The sequence below is a fragment of the Phoca vitulina genome, unplaced genomic scaffold, assembly GCF_004348235.1.
Source record: "Phoca vitulina isolate PV1807 unplaced genomic scaffold, GSC_HSeal_1.0 scaffold16, whole genome shotgun sequence".
NCBI classification, from domain to species: domain Eukaryota; kingdom Metazoa; phylum Chordata; class Mammalia; order Carnivora; family Phocidae; genus Phoca; species Phoca vitulina.
Window position 1 is genome coordinate 33,197,721 of NW_022589719.1, and position 15,064 is coordinate 33,212,784.

Below are 15,064 nucleotides of genomic sequence, written 5' to 3' on the forward strand. Positions count from 1 at the left end.
AAAAAATATATACAAGTCAAATCTGGCATTCAGCAGTTGATCGTGCTGAATATTATTGTTATCTGTCCCTCATGCCCTATCCTCCTGTCTCGGCTAATGATGCCCCCTTCCTCTTTCAAGCCTCCATGCCCACATGTCTGCACCTTTCCTGCTCTTTAGATGTTGCTTTCCTCCTGAAGCCAGTCCCCACAACCTCCGCGCCGACCCCTCCCCACAAGGCACAGACATCAGGCTGGATCGAGAGTTCTAGAGTTGGGCCATTCCTTGTTCAACTCTCCTCCCACAATAACCCATTCCTGAACATTTGCCTTTGCATCCCAGACAGCCTCCTCACTGGGGTTCCATGAACTGATGGAGGGCTGGAGGGGGAACGGGGGGGGGGGGCGGACATTCAGGGCACAGGAAGCTCTGAGGGGATGAGAACAGTCACTCGGTCCTGGCCTCCCCAGCCGTGGGTCCATCTGCAAGACATGAGTGGTTTGGGGCTGTGAGGAGCTCACCCCTCCCCGGCCCCCACAGGCACCTCTCAGAGGTCCCATTGTACTTCTCCCCAGAGCACCCTGAGTTTCCGCTGCTGCCCGCTGCAAAATGCGTTAAATGATACAAGGCTCAAGAATTCGAGAAGGTGTACAAAGGGCATTTGTGCAGAGGAAGGAGAGGGCCGGGAGGGCTTGGGAAGGGGCTGAGGAAGGGCTGAGTGGCGAAGAGGGGAAGGCCACACCTGGCCTGGGACCCGTGCCCGGGGCTGGGGAGGAGCTGACGCTCAGGCCCGTGGGGGGCAGCCCCCGCCACAGTGTTCAGAAGCACCTCCTCTATGTACCCTGGGGAACAGTGTGGACCTCTAGAGACCCACACCCTGCCCACCAGGGGCTCCGGCACTGCTGGGACAGCGGGCAGGATGGCTCCAGAGCCCCCCTGCTCTTGATTAGTGGCCTCCTCCCTGCCCTACCCCAGTGGCCCGAAGTCTCTCCGCCCTCCCCCTCCACTGCAGTGAGCCCATCTTAGCCAGGGATGTTGGCTTCCCGGTCCCCTTTCTCCCTGGGTGCGTAGCACCGCGTTGGGGACCGAGCTGGTACCCAGAGGCACTTGCTTGCCCCACTCAGGCCCGGGCAGCCGGGTCTCTGTTCTGGAAGCTGGGACTGTACACGGTGTCTGTCTCCCTCTGCTGGTCCCTTAAGGGACAGCCCGGCCAGGGTGCTTTCCACAGAGCTGGTGGTGTCCACGTCTACCCCAGCGGGGGGACAGTGAGCACTGGAGGGTGGAGCAAAGGGCCCAGGGGGGACTCAGGCCCAGCTGCAGCCCGCAGGAACCCGACACTGCCTCCTGGGCCTGGGAGGCCTGCAGCCGGCCTCTGACAGGGGCCCCGAGGGGTGGCCTCCGGGGCTGCCTTCCCCATAGGCCAGCAGGCCCCAAACAGCCTCCTTCCCCTTCCAACCCATGAATGGAGCTGTCATCCATGGATTTATCTGAACCTTTTGTGAAGCTATTTATATTTCCAGCAGCGACCACATCTTGGAGTAATGAGTTCCATCGGTGTCCTCCCCTGCTGGGTGAAGCATGCTGCCTTTGATTTGTCCTAAACTTACCTCACTTGCGCTCCAAGGGGGCCGTGTAGCTCCAGCATGCCAGGTTGTGGTGAACAAGCCGGAGCTTCCCTATTCGCATCCCTGCTGTGGGCTTAAAAACTTCCAGCCCGTCCCCCTCCTTCCACCTCTACCCTGCAGCCTGAAGAGACCTGCTCTCTCGTCTCTTCTCGGGGCTGACTTCCACCCCCACTAGAGTCCTCCTAGTATCCCCCAGTCCCTGGCGGCCTCCGGGCCTTTCTCTGGAATGTTTCTCTGGGGGGACTTTCCTCCCAGGTTCCTGGTGGGATGCACCAGGGCTCTGTCCACGCGGGCTTGTTTTGTTTCTGGTCCTGACCCTAAAGTATGGGGAGGCGTCCTAGAAGCTTTATGAACACTGACGGAGCGAACCCTCACAGCTGCCCCTTGAGGGAAGGCCTGGTATCACCCCTCCGCCAACGTACAGGCGAGGCTCAGAGGAAACGAGCAACGTGTCCCATCTGCACACACCGTGAAAGTGGTGGAGCCAGATGGAGGCAGGCCGGGGCCTCGAATGCCCTTAGTCCACCTCAGCGGGCAACCTGGCTTCGAGTCTTGCCAACTGGCTGAACGCTATACTCCTGTCGTTCAGTGTATGCTCCTTAAGCTGCCGCTATGTGCCAAGCTTGTTCTGGTTGCTGGAGCTCCCTCGCCCGCTTGGTTCCCCCAGAGTGACCACACATACATCATTTCCTGTGTGTGCACAGCCCAGCCGACTTCCTGCAGAGCTTCCTGCCACCAGAGTGGAAGCCCACGAGGACGGGTTTTTGTCCTGTACTCTCTCTTGTAGAGAAGTGTGTCTAATACAGGTTGAATAAATAAATTACGGTGCTCTGGGAATTCTTGCATTTTTCTTTAAAGATTTTATTTGTAAGTAATCTCTACGCCCCACATGGGGCTCAAGCTTACAACCTCGATATCAGGAGTCGCATGCTCCACGGACTGAGCTGGTTCCCCTGAATTCCTGCATTTTTAAACCTAACCAGTTGGGTAAGAGGTGGTGGTTAAAGGGAGGAAATTTCCCAGCGGGTAATTATTTTAAAAGTTTGAAATGGTAACCACCTTCCTCCATTCCATATCTGCTTCACCACACACATATTCCTACATACTTACATACTTATGTACCTGTGGGAGGCCACCTCGAATATGGGGTGAGGCTAAGAATTTGGGATTTGAAAGGATCCGGAGAGAGCAGCTCATGCAACCCCCTTATTTTACCAAGGAAGAAACTGAGGCCCAAAGAAGGACCTTGAGTTGCTTGAGACTCTTGTGAGTAGGTCTCTCACTTCTGGCCCAGACCCCAAACTGGGTTCCTCTGCCAACACAAAGTGCTCCTGGCGGTTACGAGGCCCTCATCCTCCACTGTGCATCCTCCCTCTGGACCTGAAAAGCATCACTGCCTGTGCCAGGTGCAAGCCTGGAGAGGCTGCTTGCCTTCGGAGATCTTCCTTCCAGTCCCGCAGTCTGGGGGAAGCGGGTCAGCCAATTACAGCTCCTCTCCAGAGCTGTGGCCAGATGACGGGCCCAGGGAAGCCGAGGGCTCCTTCGAGAACACAACACATCAAGGTTGGAAGGAACCTCAGTGAGCATCTCACAGCACCAAACACGTTGTACAGATGAGGAAACAGCTGCAGAGACAGAGAGGGACCCGCATAGTTACACAGGCTAGAGACCCAGGACTCCTGATTCCCAGCTCTAGGCTTCTTTCTGGTGTCTGAGCCCTTCAGAAGGGTCAGGTGAGAACAGACCTCTGGTAGGGTGTGTGTGTGTGTGTGTGTGTGTGTGTGTGTGTGTGTGTGTGTGTGTGTGTGTTTGTCCAAAGACTCATTACAAATACTAAAGAGGGGCGCCTGGCTGGCTCAGTCAGTAGAGCATGCAACTCTTGATCTTGAGGTTGTGAGTTCAAGCCCCACATTGGGCAGAGAGATTACTTAAAAAAAAAAAAAAATCCTAAAGAGTGTGTGTGTGTATGTCTGAAGACTCATTAAATATCCTGAAGAGTCTGGGGCGCCTGGGTGGCGCAGTCAGTTAAGCATCCGACTCTTGGTTTCAGCTCAGGTCTGAGATGGAGCCCTGAGTCGGGATCTGCGCTCGGGGTGGAGTCTGCTTAAAACTCTTTCTTCCTCTACCCTCCCCCCCCCACATCCTCTCTTAAATAAATAAACAACAACAACAACAACCACCACCTGAAGAGTTTATGTCTCCCTTTCCCTCCCCAGGACCCTGCCTCCAAGACCTAAAGGCCACAGGACCCTACAGCCCCATAGATGTCAGGGGCAGAGGTGCGACCGTGTAACTGTCCCCCACCTTGCCTTCCAGGGAGCCTGGGCGGCTGCCTCCTGTACCAGTCGGGCTGTGCACGTAACGGTTGTGGGGCAAAGCTGTGAAGGCCACGCACAGTTACACTGGGGTAAAGAGAGAGAGAGAGAGACTGAGAGAGGAGAGGAAAGGAAGAGAATAGCTAACACGAGGTTCTTTTGTGGGTTTTATTTTTTGTGGGTTGTGTTTTCTGGACAGAGTGTGGAGGGGAAGCAGCTACTGTCCAGGGAAGGATGGGGCTGTGGGAAGGCGCTGGAAGCTTCACGACAGCACCTTAGGTAGAAACAAATGAAATACTGTTGCACTGTGATGAGTGGTGGGGGCCGGTGCACAGAAGGCCTGAGGACGAGCAACTAAAGCTGAGCCCTAGGAAGAGAAGGAGCCAGCATGTGAGAAGGGGGACGTTTTAGGAAGGTCACTTTGGTGCTGTATGGAGAGTGGACTGCAGACGCCAGGCGGGAGACCACTCAGCTCCTATAGTCGTCCAGGTGAGAGAGGATGGTGGCCCGAGCCAGGAGGGTGGCTGTGGAGATGGAAGAGGGTGCCATCTGTTTGGAAGATGGAGCAGTCAGGGCTTGCTGAAGGACTGTAATATGTGGGGTGAGGGACAGGGTCAAGGATGACTCCCAGCGGACCCGACTTAAATGCCTGGGTAGAAGCAGTACCATTTACACTGCCTCCCCCTCCCCCGGCAAGGCAAGAATAGCCTCCCGCAATGCTCTAGAGAAGTCTGGTGATGCACGGACACTGAGGGCAAGGAGAGGGAGAAACAAAGAGGCAGGGTCCAGAATTTCAGGCCAGGAGCTGGAGGGCAAGAGGCTGGTAGGCAAACACGACTCCTCACTGCAGACAGTACCAGAGGGTTAGTAAGGCCAAGGCAGCCCTAAGGAACGCAGGGATGCCCAGGGCCCTTCAAAGCACTACAGAAGCTTGGTGCTATGGGAGCTGGAGCTCGGAAAGTCCCTTTGGGACTTCCCTTCCACTTCGCAGACCTGCAGCCCAGGGCCCAAGGCGAGGGGAAAACTTCCCTGACTGGCGAATCCCCTCCTTCTGCACAGTCCTGGGTTTTATTTTTATTTATTTATTTTTTTTTTAAGATTTTATTTATTTATTTGACAGAGAGAGCACAGATAGGCAGAGTGGCAGGCAGAGGGAGAAGCAGGCTCTCCGCTGAGCAGGGAGCCCGATGCGGGGCTCGATCCCAGGGCCCTGGGATCATGACCTGAGCTGAAAGCAGACGCTTAACTGACCGAGCCACTCAGGCACCCCCTGGGTTTTGTTTTAGATGGCCACATAAACGCGATTCCACCCTCGTAAAACGTTTCCAGTGCTTCCCACTGGTGTCCCTCATCGTTTGGCAGCCTCCATCCCTCTGCAAGGCTCACAGACCACTTCCCTCCACAAGGGGCAAGGCCCACGTACCAATGACCCTTCCCTCTCGCTTCCCCCTGCTATGTACACCCTTCTACCCCCTTCAGCCCCAAGAATCTTCTGGTCTTCAAGGATCAATGACGGGGTTCCTCGAAGCCAGAGTGAACAGCCACTCTCCCACCCTGGGATCCTGCAGCAAATTGCTTTAATCTCTTTAGAGCTGGTGGTTGCTGCTCGTGTCCGTGCGGATGGTCCAGCTTCAACCCCGTATCCAGGCGCCCAGAAGATCTGTACTAAGCGACCCAGGAGGGCTCGCCCGCACATTTCAGGGCTCCGAGCACCGGGTGCCTCGCGCCCTCCGGCCGCGTCCTCCGTACTCCTCGCGTTCGGCTGCACAGCCGCCGAGGCCCCACCGAGCCGGCCGTTTCCCCAAGGCCGCGAAAAGGCCGGGGCCGGGCGCTCCCCGCTCCCGTAACCGCGGCCCGCCCCCCTCCGTCACCGTGGACTCCGTCACGTGACGGCGGAGCGGGCGAGCGTTTTTCTCACGTGACGGAGGCGCCGGTGTGGGGACCAATGAGAAGGCGGGGGCGGGGCTTCCGGGGGCGGTGCGCGGGAAGGGAACTCCCGGCCCCCGCGGCGGCGGGTGAGACCCGGAGCCAAGCCGCGGGCCGGCGGGCCGGCCGCCAGTCTGAGCTCGGTCGGAGGCCAGCCTCGGCCTCGGCGCCGAGGGCAGCATGAAGTGTCTGGTCACGGGCGGCAACGTGAAGGGTGAGTTGGGGCGACCGGGGGGGGCGGGGGCACGTGGGACCGCCGGAGACGCCAGCCTAACCCCCGTTCCTTTTCTCCTCCCCGCAGTGCTCGGCAAGGCCGTCCATTCCCTGTCCCGCATCGGGGACGAGCTCTACCTGGAGCCCCTGGAAGACGGGGTGAGGGGCTGGGTGGGATTACAGCCGGGAGCCAGTTTCTCCTCGCGTCAGGCCAGATGCCCTTGGGCAGAGTTGTCTGCCGAGTTTGTCCCCCGCCTCCCGTTGTCGGGGCGTCAGTTTGGGCCCTGTCATCTTCCCAGGCCGGGTGTGACTCGAGAGCCACTGCCCTCCCTGAAGTGCCTGTGGCGGGTGGGGGCAAGTGGGGGGAAAGGTAGTGTGCTGACGGTTGTGTAGGGCCCTTGCTGTGGGAGCAGTCACTGCCGGGGACTCAGGGAAGGAAGGCTTCATGAAGGCACCCGCCGACCGAAGGAGAGGGAGGATTTCAGCAGGTGGTGGGGGAGGAGGAGGACGTCAGGACAAGTGTGTGAGCAAAAGCCGGCCAGAGGGCAGGGCCTGTCTCTGCGCCCTGACCGCATCCCTCTCCCTGCTTTTCCTGGCCCAGCTCTCTCTCCGGACCGTGAACTCCTCTCGCTCTGCCTATGCCTGCTTCCTCTTTGCCCCCCTCTTCTTCCAGCAGTACCAGGCGGCCGCCCCTGGTCAGGAAGCCCTGCGCTGTAAGATCTTGATGAAGGTGAGGCCCTTCCCTCAGCAGCGGTGCTTTGTGTCCCCTCTGCCCCCCCAGGAATGTGTCTGCCCTGGGGCATTCAGAAGATGCCAACTGGGGAGAGGGATGTATGCAGGAGCAAGCAGGTGTAAAATGCAGTGAGGGGCATAGGAAAGACCACCGAGGGTAATGGGAGATACGGTGAGGGAGACTGATTTCTGCCAGGGACCTGGAGAGAGTGGTGACATTCACCTTGGTCCTTGAAAAGTTAAGCAGATCTTTCAAGGCATCCCAGACAGGTGTGCAACAGCATGAACAGAGGCCTGAAAGGCGTAAGTGTGCTGCATGCTGTGGGAACTCCCTTCCTAGTGGGACAGTGCTGAGCCTGGGATGGCCGGTCCTACGTGGGGGCGAGAGCTGGTTGGTGGAAGCACAGCGCTGGGCTGATGTGTTGCCCCCACTCAGTCGTTCCTGGCCGTCTTCCGCTCACTGGCGACGGTGGAGAGGAGCGTGGAGAAATGCTGCATCTCACTGGGTGGCAGGAGCAGCCGCCTGGTGGTCCAGCTGCACTGCAGATATGGTGAGTGGGCGGCTGGCCGGCCAAGGGGTCCCTGGCGTGGAGGCGTGGAGGTTAGCAAGACCCACTGAGACCCTGTCTGCCCATCCAGGGGTGAGGAAGACTCACAACCTGTCCTTCCAGGACTGCGAGTCCCTGCAGGCCGTCTTCGACCCAGCCTTGTGCTCGAATGTGCTCCGTGCCCCAGCACGGTGAGTGTGACCTCCAGCTACCAACTGAGCGTGGGTCTCGTTTGTTTCTTTGGAGCTTCCAGGGTCAATTTAAGAAGACACCTCCTTCATTTTCTCTGCAGAGTTTCTATCAACCTCAAAGAGTTTATCTAGACTGGTCTGCTCTCAGGTCCTGGGCTGGCTCTTGAGGGGCTGAGGCTGGAATGGAGGAGGGCATCGCTCCATGCTCCTCACTGTCTTCAGGAACCCGTATTCTCCACCCCAAAGATCCAGCTTGGCTTTCTGGCCACTTAGACCCCTTCCGGCTCCTCTTTTAGAAAGCATGTCTTTGGGTTGCTCTTTTAAGTCCTCTTTCTCTGGCTTGAGCAGCCTTGAACATCCATCTCTAGCTTTGTGACTCAGGGGCTCAAAATCCTTCTCTGGTGTGGTCATCTTTCTGGGACTGTTCTCCATTCAAGGGCAGCCTCTTTTCCTATCTGCTTTGGCTGTAGCTTTGAGGAGTCCGCAGGCCGAGGAAGGAGGCTGGACAGGGTGGTCATGGTCCCGGAGGGCCGCCTGAATGAGCATCTGTGGGGATGGGGCTGTTCCGGGAAAATCAGAGTACCCGGGGGGCTGTGCCGGGCCCAGGAGATGGGGATTCCAGTGGAGGCAAAGGTCCCTGCAGCAGATCATTGTAGAGAGGGGTGGCTCCCCTCCCACCTTTCCCTGCATGCTGCTTGCATTTGAGTAGCCCAAGGTCACGTTCATTTCTTTTTGTAGCCATAGGGTGTGGTAATTTGAAGTTCCCTTTGGGTCTTCAGATGATCTGTTTTTCTGAGTTCTGTTGAGGTGATGCTGCTCAGGACTCCTTTGGGTAGAGAAAGGGAAGGGTATCACCTCTGGTCTGGATTTTGGTGGTGGTTTTTTTTTTTTTTTTTAAATGAGCAATTGTTTTTCTTTTTCTCATGGACAATTTCAAGTATGTATAAAAGCGAATCCCTGCTCCTGTTCCAGTTGCCGTGAGACAGAGTTCAGATGTTATTTCATATGTATATATTTGTCAACATGTGTTTCTAAAAGACAAATATTAAAGGTCTTTTCTGAAGGCTGAGTTTATAGGGATGGCCTGGTGTGCTTTCCCCCCCGGGAGGGGCAGGTGCTGCCAGCCTGGTTTGGCCCAGTGCAAACAGCCCATCCTTTCTGTTGCCTCCTCTGGGCTCTACTCTTGTCTGCCCCGTCCCTTGCGGTGGACTTTTTCTCCCCCAGCAGCCTGAAAGCTTTGGATGGGGCAGGAGCCATGTCCTGCTCACCCTGTCCTCCTTCCCGGGGCATGCTAGGGCCGGCACATGGTGGGTCCTTTTGGACACTGGTCTCCGCAAGCGTGAAGCCACAGGGCAGGCCTGAGCCTTGGGTGTGATGCTGTACCCCCCTCACAGGGTCCTGGGGGAGGCTGTTCTGCCCTTCCCCCCGGCGCTGGCAGAAGTGACACTGGGCATTGGCTGTGGCCGCAGGGTCATCCTGCGCAGCTACCAGGAGGAGGAGGAGGCAGGTGAGAGAGCCAGACATGGCCTTAGACAGGGGGTTAGAGCTGGGCTGGGAGGGGGTAGGGCCCGGAAGCCTAGGTCCCTCCTGTTCCTGCCTCCACAGAGAGCACCGTCAAAGCCATGGTGACCGAGATGAGCATCGGGCAGGAGGATTTCCAGCAGTTGCAGGCCCAGGAAGGGGTGGCCATCACTTTCTGCCTCAAAGAATTCCGGGTGAGGTTTCCCCCAGTACACTCCCCACCCCGTCCTCCCTGCCCTGCCCGGGGCCTCACTGCTCTGCTTCTCCCTTCCCAGGGACTCCTGAGCTTTGCGGAATCCGCAAACTTGTCTCTCAGCGTTTACTTCGATGCACCAGGCAGGTAATTCCCAGCCTCAGGTCCGGGAGGGGAGGCTCTGGGATGCTGGGAACTGAAGGGCCCTGACCTTGCCCGGGACCTGTCGTCTGCCTAGGCCAGCCATCTTTGCCGTCAGTGACTCTCTGCTGGATGGACACTTTGTCCTGGCCACGCTGTCGGAGTCGGACCTGCACTCCCCAGCCCTGTGCTCCCCAGAGCTCCGCAGGCTGGCGCGTCCACTCCAGGCTCACAGGTGAGGCTGCCCACATGCCTGCCCGCCCCTCCCCACTCCCATCTCCCTGGACCCCGGCCCGAGCCTCCTGCCTGCAGCTCGTGCACCTCCCCCAGCACATACACTTCCTGTCAGGCCCCAGCCCCTCTGGTGCTCACGGCCCCTTCCAGCCCTGCAGGCTCAGCCTTCCTGGTCAGCTGTGCTCAGAGAGAGCCCTCCCACCCAGGGAAGAAGTGTCCCCAAGGTCGGGTTGGCTTCCTTCTCTGGCTGAGGCCTCCCCTCCGAGCCTCTTCTCAGGCCAAGGAGGGAACAGGCTGCCGGGAGGCAGGGGGCTGACTGGGGCTGGGGAGAGCAGGTGGCTGGAAGGGCAGGTGGGCCGGGGAGGATGGGCCCAGTGTAGCCGAAGCAGAGGAAGTTTGGTCTGGCCCCCCGCCCAGCACGTCCCTGGGCCCCAGTGCTCTCCAGCTCTGTCTCCTGGGAGGGCGGAGGCTTTGGCCCCAGGTGGCCTAGCTCGGAGGACTCGATGCTTCTCTACCCCAGCTGAGCTCTACTGGCTCCTATCTGAACTCTGATCAAACGGATTCCAGGTCCACGCCCTGCAGGAAGCCGCCACGTAGCCACAGCATCTTTCCCCTCCAACCAAATGAGAAAGTAATAAAGCCAAGAGGTCACCAGTGGCCGCAAGGCTTTCACCGGTCCCTCTGAGTCCTCTAAAGTGGGGTCCTGCCTCTGTACCCTCTTCTCTCCCTGTGGCTCGCTGACACCCTGTCCCTGCCTGCAGCACACCCCACCTGGATGACTTTGCCAACGATGACATCGACTCTTACATGATTGCCATGGAAACCACTGCGGACAGCGAGGGCTCCCGGGCGGTACCCTCCATCTCCCTTTCTCCCGGCCTCCGGCCCCCCTGTAGCCCTGGCCCCTACTCAGAGGACAATGAAGCTGAGGCCGGTACACAGCCTGGGACTCCCCCACCCAAGAAGGTAGGGGCTGGAGATGGAGGCAGGGGTGGGAGGCAAGGACGGAGCAGCCTCCAGAACTCACTCTGCTTCCTCTGTTCACCTTCCAGTTCCGCTCGCTGTTCTTTGGCTCCATCCTCGCCCCTGCACACTCCCCTCCGGGCCCCAGCCCTGTGCTGGCTGAAGATAGTGAGGGTGAAGGCTGAACTGAGAACAAGCCTGTGTCCAGAGGCTCTGGACTAGATGAAGCCACAGCCTCCCCCTTCCCCCAGGGGCAGCCCAGGGAGAGGGCTGATCTCCACCCTGCTGGGTGGTCAAGGTGGGCTGTGCTGGAGCTGAGCGCTGGTCCTGCTGCCACCCCAGGTCCCTCGTGGCTATCTGTGACTAGCCTGGGTCCTATGTTCTCTCATCAACTCCCAACCAATCATGTCTGTCCCCAGGCTTGGCAATGAGCCACCACCTGATGGCAGGTCCCTCACCTATTACTCCCCTCCCAGTAGGCCTTTAGGCCAGACTCCAACCATGTGGCTAGGGCTGGACACCTGCCTTCCCCAAGCGTACCTCCCTAAGACAGAAATCACAGAGGGGCTGTTGGCCCCTGCTGGTCTACCTTCTTTGCCAATCATGACCTGTCCCTCCCCCAAATCCTGGGCACACCTCTGGGATCCCTTGTGGCCCGCAAACTTTTTCTTGCTTTCTCTATGCTGTCTGGCCCTGGCTTGGGATTCTAAGCCCCTGTGTACCTGAGCCTGTGGCTGGGATTACCCTGGCTGGGGCCCCATGCCCAGCAAGCCTATCCTACCAAGTGGCCCTGGACAGAAGGGCTGCCAGGCCCAGTATTTGGGACAAGGGAGACAGAGGCCATGGCGAGAATCCAGCTTTGACCTTTATTCAAGAGACCAGATGGGTTGCCCCAGGATCTGTCTGCCAGCCCTGAGGCCAAGCAAGGCTGGAAACCCACATCTGGCCCTGCTTTGCCCTGAGCTGCAGCCTCGGCCCCAGGATCCTGCTTGCGACCACTGCAGGTGCAGGCGGAAGGAGCCCTGGGGGACTGGACGCTGCTATTGATTCATTAAAAAAAAAAGAAAAACACACCAAGGCTCCGTGTTCCCCGTGACAGGTGGGCCTGGGGGGCCAGCGTGAACCCCCCAAAGGCCACATAATTTCTGTACAATCCACCATCTGGGGCAGAGTGTGGGCACGCAGAGGCTATTTCTTGGCTTTGGCGGAGTTGCGGGGCGGGGTGATGGGCCGGCCTCCAGGGTTCAAGCCGCTGAACTGCCCGTATTTCCCCTTGTTCTTGTCAGCGGGCTTGAGGATCTAAAAGAGACAGCTGGTCAGGCTCACAGGCTGAGCCTCGGGGTCCCAGGCCCCTTCCTTCCGCATCCCCACCTGGAAGGAGCACATGAGCGTCTCATCCACACTCATCATGGCACCTGCGTTGTCAAACTCGCCACAGTAGTTAGGAGCCGAGAAGAGTGTCACCAGCTGCCGCTTGGCAAAGAACTCATAGCCGTCTTCCACCACCTGCATGAGGACAGGGGCAGTTAGCTCAGCACGTGCTGGCTACCCGGCCCCCGCTCCCACCCGCCCCAGAGCCGCCAGCCCACCTGGTGCGCCCGGCAGATGAGGTCCAGGTCGTGCTTGTGCAGGAACTTGGCCACTACCTCAGCCCCAAAGGTAAAGGAGACACCACGGTCATTCTCGCCCCAGCCCTGCACGTCCTTGTCAGGGTCAGACCACAGCAGGTCACAGAGCAGGCCCTGGTCAGGCACGTCTGTGGGCCGCATGATACGCCGAATCTGCTCCATGGACTGCAAGTCTGGGGACAAGCCTGGGGGAGCAAGGGGGGGGGGCAGGTCACTTCCTCAAGCCTCAAAACAAAGACAACCCCCCCGCCCACAAAGCCTCTGCAGGTCAGCCTCCCCTCTACCTGCCACCACCTGGCTCCCTCCCAAAGTCCCAGGAGTCCAGGCAGGCAGAAGTCATCCCCTTCTGCCTCAAGGACCACAGAGCTCTCTGAACAAAGGAGACAAAGTCCATGCACAATGCCAAGGCCAAAATGGGGGTGAGTGGAACCGAGTACTGGGGTGGGGGTGGCGGGGGGGCTTCCTGGAAGAAGTGACGTGCAAAGCAAGAGCACTGGGAGAGCTGTTCCAGGTGACTGGGAATATATCCCCCCCAGCTACCAGCCTCGTCCCAAGACCCCCAGGAATGTGGCCCGGGGCTCTTCCTTCCCGGACATTCCTTTCGACATGTGCCCCAGAGCCACCCTCACCTCCATGGCAGCAGAAGATCTTCTCGTCCACAATGGCAGCAATGGGCAGGCAGTTGAAGCAGTCGGTAAAGGTTTTCCACAGTTTAATGTTGTAGCGTCTCTTGCCTGCCGGGGGCAAGGAGAGGCCTCGTTAGGCCCGTCTGCCTCACACCCAGCCTGGGTCTCTGGGCCCTCCAGGGCACTCTGTGGGCCCTTCGGACACAGCTGGGAGAAGAGAGTGGCCGACAAGAGAAGCCCCTCCCCCCACCCCACTGCCTACCAGCCTTCCTAGAAGAATTCTAAAGTGGCTGAGCCCACAGGCACCTGAGTTCCAATCTGGAACAACCCACCCCCACCCAGTGAGCAGGGCCAGGCCAAGACTAGGTCTGGTTTATCTCAACTTCCGGTCGGCAGAAGCCAGTCCAGAGAGGCATCCTGAGTGGCTTCCCAGAGCCCAGTCTGCAGGTATCTGTCAGACGCGGATACCGTTCCCGCCAGTCCAGCGTGAGGGTCTCACTGGAAGGCGGCGTCCCTTAAGGACTGGGCACCCCAGCAACTCCGTCTACTCACACTCGTCATAGAAGCTGGGCACCCCAGCAACTCCGTCTACTCACACTCGTCATAGAAGCCATAGATGCGGTTGATGCTCGCACACTCGTGGTTCCCACGCAGAAGGAAAAAGTTCTCGGGGTACTTGATCTTATAGGCCAGCAGCAGGCAGATGGTCTCCAAAGACTGCTTGCCCCGGTCCACATAGTCCCCCAGGAAGAGGTAGTTGCTCTCTGGAGGGAAGCCGCCGTACTCAAATAGCCGCAGAAGGTCGTAGTACTGGCCATGGATGTCACCTGTGACCCAGGGGACGGCTTCAGCGCGAGGTGCAGGGGCTACACTTGAACCCAGGGCCAAGTGTGGGCTCCGAGGAGGAGCACTGCAAGGACTTGGGAGGCGGGGCGGGGGGAATGCTGCTTTCAGAAAGCAAAAGGGGCCTGGGCAGGGGGCTCACCGCAGATCTTGAGGGGTGCCTCCAGCTCCAGAAGAATGGGCTGGCTCAGGAAGATCTCCCGTGATTTGAGGCACAGACCACGGATCTCGTTCTCTGTTAGCTGTACATTCTTTCCAGGCCGCGAGCCCTGCACTGGGGGCGGAATGGGGCGTCAAGCCTCTGGTCCCTCAGGCAGGAGGAAGGTGGGCGACACAAGTGGCCCTATGGGCACATCTGAGGGCGCCTGGGCCTCCTGGGCCCCTCCTTGCCCAGGGGCAGCTGTTGCTGCTGAGCCTCCCAGGATGGGACCCCTCGAGGGGGGTCTGCTGTGCGCGGGGGGGGGGGGCCTGTCACCCCACCCCATAGCGCAGGACCCCTGGGAGGGGTGGAGCTAGGCTTCTTAGGTTTCTCCCTCACCCCCAAGAGCACAGGCCAACCTGTGCGCCCCCGGCCCAGGAGACGGGGCTGCTCCCCTTGCCAGAGCGTCCCCAGAACCGCCCAGGCGCCCCGCGCCTGGGGGGGCGGCTATGGCCGCGGGACCTCGAGGCCCGTCCCCGCCCAGTCTAAGCTGGCCCTGGGAGGGGCAGGCCCGCCCGCGCACCACTTCCGGGCCAGGCAGAGGGCCAGGGCGCGGCGGGCATCGACCTCCCCCGTCCCGGCCAACCTTCCAGCAGGCGCCCGATGATAGAGTCCAGGTTGAGCTTCTCGCTGTCGGACATGGCGGCTCCGCCGCTCCGGCCCAGCAGCTCCGGGCCCGCTCCTGCCGCCCGCCCTCCCACTGCCTCCTTCCGGCCTGGCGCTCCTTCCGCCCGCCCCAGCCCGCCCCAGCCTGCCGCCCCGCCTCCTGGGCCTGCCGCCCCGCCCCGCGCGCTGCCCCCGCGCTCTAGCGCCCCCGCTGGACGCCCGGCGCAGCGGCCGCGGCGGTCCGGGGGCGGGGCATAGGGGACGGGGCGGGGCTTGGGCTGAGTTTGGTCTATCTAAAACGAAGCCTGGTCGGTGGGTGGAGCTTGGTGGGGCGGGGTTGAGTCTGGTCCCACCCCTGAGGAGTGATCCGAGTCCCGTCCCGAGAATATGGGGCCGGAAGTACTGTAGAAGTTGTTTTTCTCTATCGAAGGCTAACCAGCCCTTCCCACCCTGGGCGGGAGTGTGGTGTAAGCACATTAATAACCGATTCCCCAAACATTGCGGATTAAGTTCTCGAAGTGCAGAAGAGGAAACTGAGGCTCAGGGATGACAAGGGGCTGGTCCAAGACCCCGGCGTCCAC

General features: G+C 59.5%; 2 protein-coding genes across 4 annotated transcripts; one reads left to right on the forward strand and one right to left on the reverse strand.

Annotated features, from left to right (window-relative positions):
* Window positions 1–5,907: 5,907 nt before the first annotated feature.
* On the forward strand, window positions 5,908–11,223 carry RAD9A (RAD9 checkpoint clamp component A). 3 transcript variants are annotated; one of them, XM_032414851.1, is made up of 11 exons: window positions 5,908–6,059; window positions 6,147–6,217; window positions 6,660–6,788; window positions 7,227–7,341; window positions 7,430–7,529; window positions 8,924–9,036; window positions 9,135–9,244; window positions 9,326–9,390; window positions 9,482–9,619; window positions 10,380–10,584; window positions 10,671–11,223. In XM_032414851.1, exons 1-11 carry the CDS (start codon window positions 6,026–6,028, stop codon window positions 10,764–10,766), a joined length of 1,176 nt encoding a protein of 391 aa, XP_032270742.1. In that variant the 5' UTR covers window positions 5,908–6,025; the 3' UTR covers window positions 10,767–11,223. The 3 variants fall into 3 exon arrangements, with proteins under 3 accessions (XP_032270742.1, XP_032270741.1, XP_032270743.1); XM_032414850.1 differs by having other exon boundaries at window positions 9,135–9,390; window positions 10,671–11,098; XM_032414852.1 differs by lacking the exons at window positions 5,908–6,059; window positions 6,147–6,217 and having other exon boundaries at window positions 6,701–6,788; window positions 7,131–7,341; window positions 9,326–9,386.
* Window positions 11,224–11,432: 209 nt separating this feature from the next.
* Window positions 11,433–14,604, reverse strand: PPP1CA (protein phosphatase 1 catalytic subunit alpha). The gene is made up of 7 exons (XM_032414853.1): window positions 14,464–14,604; window positions 13,821–13,952; window positions 13,432–13,662; window positions 12,839–12,943; window positions 12,171–12,394; window positions 11,953–12,087; window positions 11,433–11,880 (listed from the first exon to the last, which is right to left on the reverse strand). The coding sequence occupies exons 1-7, from the start codon at window positions 14,516–14,518 to the stop codon at window positions 11,770–11,772; spliced, it is 993 nt and encodes a 330-aa protein (XP_032270744.1). The 5' UTR covers window positions 14,519–14,604; the 3' UTR covers window positions 11,433–11,769.
* Window positions 14,605–15,064: the final 460 nt, after the last annotated feature.

What these genes read in the sequence shown, in the direction of transcription:
- RAD9A (XM_032414850.1), top strand. Translation starts at nt 6,026, where the DNA reads ATGAAGTGTCTGGTCACGGGCGGCAACGTGAAGG. An exon ending in CCAGGAGGAGGAGGAGGCAG is followed by an intron (nt 9,037 to 9,134) that starts GTGAGAGAGCCA and finishes CTGCCTCCACAG; the next exon opens with AGAGCACCGTCAAAGCCATG. An exon ending in TACTTCGATGCACCAGGCAG is followed by an intron (nt 9,391 to 9,481) that starts GTAATTCCCAGC and finishes TCGTCTGCCTAG; the next exon opens with GCCAGCCATCTTTGCCGTCA.
- PPP1CA (XM_032414853.1), bottom strand. Translation starts at nt 14,518, where the DNA reads ATGTCCGACAGCGAGAAGCTCAACCTGGACTCTATCATCGGGCGCCTG. An exon ending in GGCACCCCTCAAGATCTGCG is followed by an intron (nt 13,663 to 13,820) that starts GTGAGCCCCCTG and finishes CCTGGGTCACAG; the next exon opens with GTGACATCCATGGCCAGTAC. An exon ending in CTATGGCTTCTATGACGAGT is followed by an intron (nt 12,944 to 13,431) that starts GTGAGTAGACGG and finishes TGCCCCCGGCAG; the next exon opens with GCAAGAGACGCTACAACATT.